This window comes from Charadrius vociferus, unplaced genomic scaffold (genome assembly GCF_000708025.1).
Source record: "Charadrius vociferus isolate BGI_N301 unplaced genomic scaffold, ASM70802v2 scaffold3, whole genome shotgun sequence".
In the NCBI taxonomy this organism is placed as follows: Eukaryota; Metazoa; Chordata; class Aves; order Charadriiformes; family Charadriidae; genus Charadrius; species Charadrius vociferus.
The window spans coordinates 1,460,735-1,470,796 of record NW_009647748.1 but is presented as its reverse complement, the minus strand read 5'-3'; the positions used below and the strand labels follow the sequence as shown (position 1 = coordinate 1,470,796).

The 10,062-nt window shown below is 37.8% G+C and overlaps 1 protein-coding gene across 2 annotated transcripts in view; it reads right to left on the bottom strand.

Moving 5' to 3' along the window:
• The window catches only part of CREBRF (CREB3 regulatory factor), an 11,199-nt gene extending 2,001 nt beyond the window's left edge, over positions 1-9,198 (bottom strand). The window contains exons 1-5 of one of the 2 annotated variants that reach the window (XM_009882068.1): positions 9,025-9,198; positions 7,910-8,035; positions 5,980-7,060; positions 5,386-5,487; positions 1,489-1,683 (exon numbers count right to left, since the gene is read on the bottom strand). In XM_009882068.1, the coding sequence (XP_009880370.1) occupies positions 1,489-1,683; positions 5,386-5,487; positions 5,980-7,060; positions 7,910-8,035; positions 9,025-9,033 (1,513 nt within the window). In that variant the 5' untranslated portion in view covers positions 9,034-9,198. The remainder of the gene's footprint in view (positions 1-1,488; positions 1,684-5,385; positions 5,488-5,979; positions 7,061-7,909; positions 8,036-9,024) is intronic. The other variant, XM_009882069.1, reaches the window with a different exon arrangement.
• Positions 9,199-10,062: the final 864 nt, after the last annotated feature.

The window sequence follows — 10,062 nt, the reverse complement described above, 5'->3', positions numbered from 1 at the left end:
CTGGTACTGAAATGATCTTCAGTGATAGTGAGCTTAAATGATCTACATAAAGGCTAGTTAACTCCTTTTGTATGTATTTTAAGCTATTTAAGACCTGGTTTTCCTGAAGAAATACACATATTCAAGACAAAATTGAATAAAGATTCCTTAAGATTCTCTGCCACTACTATGTCTTTTTCTAGATCTCTATTAATAATGCTGGTTGTTACTGACACTTGCACGAAAATGTTAATAAAACTACCAAAACCTGCTCCAGAAGTATTTATTAGAGAGTCGATAGTTTAGCATGATTTATCTGAGGTAGGAGATGACCTTGTTACATGTCTGTATATGAAAATTAAAAAAATCCTGCATATATTATATTCTGTAGCTTCTGGATGTTAAGTAGTGTTTGATCCTACAAATCCCTTGCACACGCACCTGACTTAAAGGTGACTTGCATCTCCAGGTGTCTGGTGGGGCTGAGTCCTCAAGGCATGTTTGGTTATTTGTTGTTTACTAACAAGTGTAGATATAAGCCTTCATAAGAAGGACCAGTGATAGGGACTTTAGGTACTGATTTCACAAGATAAATAAGCATACAAACACTAGGGAGATAAAAAAAAAGGTTTTCTTCCCTGAATAAATCTACAAGTAGCAACAACAAAAAAATCTTTTGGTTTAACAGAAGGTAAACTGCCGTGTTAAAGATAGTAATTTTCAACTGTAAGGGAATGTTAACATTACAACCAGGGAAGCTGGTTTCATTTTCTCCTTCAAAGCCAAAATCAAATGGAGCAGCCTAGCAAAGAGGTCCTGTGACAAGAAAACAAACATTACTTCTAAGAGTGGCTTGTTCTGGGTGATGTTAGTCATGTGTGCGGTAGAACAAATTGCTAATCAAAAAGTTATGGGAATAAAACACAGTTATTAGACCAACTGGCTTAAGTTTCTAAGAGGGTATTTTAAAGAAATAGTTTATTCACAGAAAAGTAACTGGTTCACTGTGCTGCATTCACATAGGTGGGAGAAACATTAGGGAGGTGCAAAGAGAGACAGTTATGCCTTATTGCTTGTCCTTTAGTTCACGCTGCAGTTGATGTGAACTTTGCATCTCCGATCACTTCCAGCTTACTTCTAACACAAGACCGAAACTAACAGCTCCAAGGAGCTAATATCAGTCAAACAACCCATCCAATGTGTTTATAGTGTCACACTGAGAAAACTGCGAACTTTTGGAGTTACCACTGAAAGCCCTTGGAAGTTACAATTCTCAATTCATCCACCCTCCTCGGGAAGAAACCACACTGAAAGTTACTACTGTATGTTCACTGTGCCTTCCTTGGACACCGTGCACAACTCTGCTAATTGAGCAACAGACTTACAGTGTTCTAATGATTTATTTTCATGGCCCAAACGAAACTTCTCAGCACTTGCAAGTATGGGACTTTGGCTACTAAAGGTGTCAGAATGAAAGACATTCACTTGTTACTAGGACTCTATTCTTACCATGATGGAGACCATTCTTCTGGTACATGTTACTTGGTAACGTATCTCTATTCCACTCAGATGGCCTCAGCATTCTTTCTTGTTGCGATGGTGTTAGTTGCTCGCTGTACTCCCAGAAGTATCTTCGCTTGCCTCTTTTCCGAGAGGATATTGCAGTCATTTCTTTTAAATCCTCCACAGAATCATTTTCATACCCTAAAAGGATTCATTGCATTGTTTATATAATGTTGACAAAACTGTTTCTAGCCCTTTAATGGTGGACCGCATATTCAAGTTAAGAGCAAAACCACAGACGAGGCCTGTTTTACATTATCTAATAGACTTCGTCTTCAGCGTCAACTACAACTGGATACTTGCCTTAAATCCAGGGATAGACATTGAGCCAGTGATGGTGCTTCATTAGTTGAATAGAGACAAATTATTTATGCACTGAAAGCCCCTTTATGTTCTCTGACCCCTTAAGCTCTATTGCTCTTTTGCTCTTCTCCCCTGCAATCCCGCCACTGCAAATTACAGAACACAGCTGTTGGAGAGTATTCTTCCATCCTTACAATTTTCTCCATGAATTTGCAGGAACATAATCCTAACTCACCTCCACATTTTAATTAATTTCTAATCAAAAAGCATGGAAAGAGAAGCAGATAATAAAGATGGATTAGCAAAAGACTAATGAAGAAAGCAAAATTATTCAATCATAGAATATTCTGAGTTGGAAGGGACTCATTAGGATCAGAGAGTCCAACTCTTCCGTGAGTTTGAATACCTTTGGGAAATAAATCAAACCACCCATCTCTATTAGGCTAGAGGAAGACTAGAGGAAGGGGGCTGTGTTATCAGGAAAATGACCTAAAGTCCGTAAGAAAAGACCATCTAAATTCAGGGGATCTGGACACAAGCTGTTCAACCTCCTCCTCACCTCTTCAATGAGATGAAGAGAAATGATCCACAGTAAAGTTACACAATACTTTAGAGGTATATTATGATGCATTTGGTATGATGAACTGTGAGTGAAGTACATGGAAACTATAATGCCACTATCCACATTGCATAAATTTTTATACCATAATTACGTAAACACAAACCACAGGTTTTGAAATCCTACATATACTTTAGAAAATAAAGACAACCTATACTAAGGTTAAAAACCCCAAACCATTGCATTGCCTTTTGTACTAAAATACTATATAATAGTTTACATTTACTTAAAAAAAAGAATGCATTTCAAAACGTTACATACACTGATGGAGCTTAAAGAAAAGTCAACCACTGAACGGACTGTAAGCTTAACAAGCCTTGACCCCATCTGCTTGAGCTCTGCTTCATCTTTTAACAGTAGCACAAAGAACACTTTCTTCTTTTTAAAACAGTCCATTCAATTAGTCTGTTTGCACTTGAAAAACCAGTTGAAAGAGGAAAACCAAACTTTCTTGCTTTGGTCTGACTCTCACCTCATAACCCAAAGTATGAATAAAAGGTGCGCAGAAGGATTAAGTCAGTTCCAAAGTTCTATTTCTAATCATTTCATCAACTCTTTTCCTTCGATTCTCTAGTTTATTAAAAAGACTATTTTAAAAGCAAATCAAACATTGAAATCTGCTTTATAAAACATTTTTTCTTGTACAGCCAAAATGATTATGACAAGTTACATTAAATAGTTTCAAATACCATATTTTAACTGTACTTCCATTTTATCCAAATGCTGTTTAAGTATCAAAGCAGTCCTAAAAACCCCACTTACTTTCCACTTGAAAAAACAAGTCAAGCTATGTGACTCATATATAGATATGTATAAATTTAGCCCATCTTCACGATAACACAGAATTAAGGCAACCGATGAAAACAAATCTCTTTAAGAGCTGAAGTGTACAAATGTAAAACAAGGTTAAAATCAGGACTTCCTGTTTGCTTATTTAAACCATAATTAAGTTAGCAATTTAAATTACGTTGACTTAATGCATCCTGCTTTGCAACTCTAACATGGACCTGCTATAATTTTAAAGTTACGTAGAATAATCTAGTGCACAATGTCCTAACCTACTCCATAACATACAGGAGTGCAAGGAATCTGTTTAGCTTTTCTGCACTGTATTCATCTTGCTTGAATTCTCCTCTTAGCAAAGACCATGTAGCAGTCTCACTTTCTTTGGCGAGCTTCTAAGAAATCTGAAAGGGTTCTTGTATTTACCTTTCAAGCCCTTCGCAAGTCCTTCCTAAAAATGATTGTTCACATTCCTTACTATGGTTTTAGGTTTAAATTCACCAGGGTTAAATTACGTAAAACAGAGAACAGGATAGACACAACTTCTGCATCTTACCAGACTAAAAGCAAAAATAGCCCCACCAAAACATAACCAGAAAAAGCCTTTTTTTAACCATTTAATCATACTGACTTCTGTCAAAACATTTATGAGTCTTTTTTTCCCCCAGCTGGTGATCCAGGTGCTCAGAATAGATGCAATGCAACTTCTTTAAACAATCTCCGTGTCTCTACAAGCACTTTTCCCTTTCAGCTATTTCTTCTCCAGTGCCACTGAAAACTGAACCAGTTGTTGCATCTCCAATTTGCGGAATCTCTTGACTACTTGATGGGAGAGAAGCAATCATTTGCAAATATTTCTATTAAATGAGATAGGCAAAATATACTAGTAATGGCAAAAAAACCCCGTTTAAGTGCTAGAAAAGACCTGGGCTGATAACTCCCATAATAAATTACCTTTGCAGGTGACGAAAATTGTTAAATCTCTATGATGAGTATAATAAAAAAATTGTTGCTCAAACCTGCCAAACAGCCAGTCATGTTTTTAGTTCCTGAAATTCACTATATCTAAATATTTCCCAAGACAACAGTAATGCTTTAAGAAAGCACTTCATGCACTCCAAAAACATACATGAAGAAGAATAAGCAAAGGCAAACTGTGTATAAAATACATCAGAGGGTCAGCAATAACTATTAAGTTTTTGTCTTTTCAGTAAATTACATCTTCACTCTAAATTTATCAACTGATTTTGGTTTCAGTGCTATGGAAGGTTAAATCTTTCTGTGCCATGCTTATTTTTAGAAACTTTATACATAGTATATACCTTTACTCTCAAGGTAAAAAAGCAACACAAAGTACAAGAGTGACATAATTAAAATACCTGGAGACATTACCTTCTAATAGAATCAAAACGTATGGTGAAACTTTTAATATCACCACACTCAAGGTGAACGGATTCATTCACTTAAAGTTCGAGCAAGCTTGTACAAGCCAAGTTCCTCAGTTACTATACTGTATAATGTAGTTGTATTTAGAAGGCAAGAGCGATTGCTTGTCAGTAAAATTTGAACAAACAGCAAATAGTTAATGGAATGCCACCGAGTGAAATCCCAGCATTTTAATACATCTCCTCTTCAAGGTTCCCAGCCTTTCTGTGCAACGTGCCTCCGTGGGCTGCAAAGCACTGTGCAGTACAGCAATCATTACAGAGCTGTAATAGCTACTCAAAGCCACGGAAAGTAGAGGGAGTTCAATTCAGAAGAAGGAAGGAAGAGGTTTTAAAACGCTAACAAAAATGTGTTATGTATATGTAAAAGTAACATAAAGGGCATAATGCTTAACAAGTTTAATGCCAACTCAGGAAATCTACTTAGAAAATAATTTAATCTGAGAGTTCATTATGACAAACACTGACAAGCTTTAGGGAAGCTGCTGTTTTCAAAAAGGCAAAATCTCAGCTGCTTTCCCCCCAAAGTTATATATTGCCAAATGTCAGAATACCTTAACTCTTATACTCTACTACAAAGCATTTATAAAATGTGAATATTATAATACTTTCTACAATGAAACTAATACTTGGTTGCAGTCCTATGCCTTTTCCTTCAGATTTTATTTTTGCACAACGTTACCGCTTTGTTACCTTCTAGGTGAAGGTTAGTTCTTATTTCTGTTGTTAAGGCTCCATTTCTACATGCAGAAGAGAAGAATTCAGTATCCAATGAAGACCCACTAAGTGTTACCGCTGAAAACCACCAAGAAACAGTTCTATTAGTTTCAGTGGTAGGTATTTTCTTTGGATTCTGTGGAAAATTGTACCTATAGTACAGTTTAAGTAATTATGAAATTACTTCACTCAGGCTATGATTTCATACCAGCTGTCAAGAGATACAACTCTGGATAAATTCAAAGCAGCAACCTACTGAAGCACTAGAGAGCTCTGCACATCCTATCATCAAGCCACGAAAAAAGAAGACAACAATTGCAGGGAGTTGCTCTATAACCTTAGGCTACAAGACAGGTTTCCTGTATTCTCTATTATTTTATTTGTTGCACTGCCACAGTTTATGCAGGGGCATAAAAATGGCAATAGTGATCTTGTATACTTTTCACTAATTAGATTTTGCCAAGCACTTAAAAAACCTAGGATGAAAGTTCGTAATTTAAGATCAGCATTGCTCACTTGGCAGACAAATCCATTAACCTCCATGCTAAGAAAGCCCAACATTGCTGGTACCTGGTTCTGAGAAAGTATCGCTGATGTCGTCGTCTTTATCATCCTCATAATCTTCCTCCTCATCATCATTTTCAGACAGCTCGTGCTCACTGCCGAATCCTTCATCATGGTCCTCATCTTCAATATCATCCTCATCATCCTCATCTTCCTCAGGGTCTCCTTTGGCTGACTGTTCACCCAAACTGTCTGTTACAAAAAGAGAATAGTTGTGCTCTTCTTTCTTCTGTGAAGAATCTGACACTGATGTGCTGGCAGAAAGACTGCTCTCCCCCACCATAAGCCCTGGGGTTTCCTGGGGTGGACTGAGGAGCAGTTCTTGAGTCTCTTTAAAAGGCATAACAGGAGGCGTACTGTGACTATGCGGGGACTCTATTCCTTTTCTTTCTTGTCTCTTTGCTACAGCACCACAATAGCAGGTGTTTTCCTTTGCTGCATCAGCATGTGTCTGACTCAGCACTGGTCTGCTCTGTGGTAAAGGATTGATCTTTACTTTTGCCTTCTTAACATAGTCTTTACATTCAACATGAATGTTCACCTTTTCATTATTGTACACATTGGTCTTCACCATGATTTGTGTACTGGAAGCAGGCTGAGTTGCAGGTTTGCTTGCCTTCTGAACACAGTCCGACAAAGGTGCCTCAGCCTGAACGTTCTTGGAGGAACAGACTGGGGCTGCTGCTCTGGTTGCAATTTTTTTGCCAGGTAACAAAGAATTTAAAGGGTTTTGTTTTACACTAAAGAGCAAATCAGGATAGAGCGAATCAGAAACAGGCTGGGAGTCCTCACTGTTAAGCTGAGCCAGTGTCGGTGTTTTGCTTATCACCTCTTCATCCTGGTATGGGCTTGAAAAGTCATCAAGGCCCAGATAATCCACCTCTTTTGTTCCCCAAATGTCACAGCTGGTTAATTTAGTGTACTTTGTTAAGTCTTCACAGTAGGTGTCCCACTGCTCCCACTTTGAGGTGAGAGCAGCTTCTTTGTCCAGGATGTCCGTAAAAGACTCCAAGTTCTCAAGGTCTTTGCAGTCCTCCATTGAAAGTAAGTTGTCTCTGGAGCTTTGCTGATAGTCCATTTCTCTGTCCTGTGCGTAAGACAAATTAAAAGTTAATACAAAAAAAAGTATCAATCATCTCTGTCTTCTACTTAATCTAGAATGGTGAGCTTAATTCCAGAAGTCTAAGACAGTGATAACACATGAAGATACCTCAACTTCCAACTAAAAGCTTCTTTTGAGGGTCAGAAAGTCCAGCTTCCGTGCTTCAGCAGCAGATCCTTCTGAAGAGATTTCTAAAGACACAAGTCAAATGCTGCTGGATTCTTTCTCTGCTATTGCAAATTCATCTGGTCATCAGGAACTAGACTAGTATCAACATCCGTGTATTTAAAATATGAAAGACATCACAGTCAAGCTGTTCTAGTCTCTGTTAACCAAGGTCAATCTTTGCTGTGTGCTTAATAGAATACGCTCAAGTTTACCAGTCCCTGGAAAACCTCATTCTAACATGACCAATTAACGACTATGAGCTACCTTTATGCTTTGATGCAGATGAAAAAAAAAAAGGAATGCTAGTATAAGTAGCTCATGAGTCAACTTTTATTTTGCTTCCCCTGCATTCACAGCTTGGGTTAAGTAGCATATAGCTGCTCTTGCAGAAAAGATTGTAAGGAAGAGTCTCAAGCACCATTACATAACGTCAACACAGCTCTATTTGACACTTGCATATCAAGCCTCTGATGGCCAGCTTTAACAAGCGTCTATTGAGGAAGCATCACATTTGCTGGACAAGCAGTTAGGCTGTTCCCTAATCAGTAGCTAGCAGTAATGAATAATCTTCTAGCATTCTTGAACAAGTACCCCTTTATTACTACACAAACTCAAGGTATTAGTCAAGGAAAGGAAGTTACATACACATGCAGAAAGATGACCTACCAGTTCATACATGAAGTCTGGATCTGAACTGCTTGCCAAGAGATCCGTGCTCATCAGAGTCTGCTCTGAAAACACATGGCTCCGAAAGGCGTCCCCAAAAGGAGGGTCCATTCCACTCACACTGGGCTACAACAAAATTGATACTAATGTTTGAAGCATGCTATAAAAAGGCATATTATTTTCTTCAAAAAACATAAATAATATTGCCATTTCATCCAAGTCTCTAAACTTGCGCTATACTTGCATCTGGAAGGTTTTTACCTACACAGATAAGCATGTAATTTCTCAGAGTGAGAGAATGCTTTAAGAGCAGCTAACAGCATGCAGCTCTTTAATCGAAGGACACATTTGTATTCATCATATAGCTGCAAGAGCATTGCTCATTCATTCTTTTTTGTTGGTTTGAAATTCTCATGCGTTTGCCAAGTTTAGGGATATGTTAGCATTTGTAGAAGAGAGCGAGTACTGGCAAGATCTGTGAGTATCAATAGGCACTACACGCTTGCAGGGCCTTCACCCTAATACAAACCATTTTGTACTAAAGCAGTGTTCACTGGTTTTAGAACCATTAGAACTCATTAATCTTCCACCTGATATTGTAACAAATGCAAACTTTATTACAACTAAATCAAGAGTGTTATATCTCTTGAGAACAAAGTGGAACTTTGCAAAAAAACATTATGCAGGATGACTGGGCATGCAGGGAAGGGGCAGCAAGGCTTTCTGCTACATTTAATTCCAGACCTCTATTTCTCTTCTAGACACACTCGCCCTGAGGGTTGGGAAGGGAGAAACACTGTACTGCTGAAAGTCATTCAGTGTGCTGATGTGTGAATCACTGCAGTAATAAAAGGCTGCTCTCCAGGCATCCACCCTCCTCAAGACCACAACTTTGCTGAATCTTGATCTGTGAACCAGCACAGTACTAAAAGCAGCAATCCAGCTTCCACCATAGACACTACTGGGACCCTAAAAATATATACACCATTTAATCTCTTACAAATTCTCCCTGCTAATGCCAGTCAAAATTACTCTTAAACTTCCTTTTTTTTTAAAAAAAAAAAAAAAGGAAGCAAAATTATTTACAGAAGCAAATAAAATCACGACAGACTTACCTGAGGCATTTCCAAGCCCAGATTCCCCAAATCTAATTCCAAACTTCTTGTTTTAGTCACGTGTAGATTCCTTTCCAGCTTTACTTCAGTCTCAGTGAGTTTACACAATCCATGCAATGAAATTTTTCCTTAAGATAACTTCAGTTCACCCTGATGGAGCTCTTCTGTTTGTAGACTTCTGTGTAGAATAAATGCAGCAAAACCCCAAGAAGGTAAGTAATCCTTCACCAAAAAGGTAATGCTTAAAAAACAGCCAAAGTGAAGCAAAGACAAAAATTCCCCTGAAAAGTGATTATTTCTCATGCTGGAATGTATAATAATTCTTTTTTCCCACCAGCTTTCATCGAATGAAAAGCCACAGATGCTACAGAAGAGAGTCCCTGCAAAAACTTTTTTGGCTGAGTTACATTTTGTTGCCTTTTTTCCTCACTACCGAGACCATGATCTCTGTGAAAAGAAAAGCCTGCCTAATTGGAAATAATGACTAGCATACTGCTGGGTATTACAAGAGCGAAACATCTTTATGACTAATATAACAGAGCCAATAAATTCTAAAAAAGTCTCAGGCAAATGTCTCAAAATACTAATTTCAGAATAGACAGTACTACTGTTTCGGCAGTATCTCCTCCTTTTCTTAAGAGATTAATCCATTCAGCATCAGACAAGATTATATCAATTACTCATACAGCAACATCTAGTGGCAGAGGGATTACAGCAAGCATGCTCACCGTCCAGCAGTAGGGGAAGGGAAGAGACAGACTTCCTCAACAAAACAAATTAAAAAGTGTGCCAAATTCAGAGTTGTCTAATAAATGGTCTTCTCTATTAATTTCAAGTAAGGCACATGTTGAAATTGGTCTAATTTATCAATTAGTCATTTTACCAGTTTAGTAGTTTCTCTAGACCTGCTGCTACTTCAGATATATATCTAAAGACTTTTAACATGAGGAAAAACTGAACTGTAGAAAATCAAGCACCTTAGCACAAACAGTTACTGTATCTACACCAACAGTATGACAAAAGACTAGTGAAATAAGT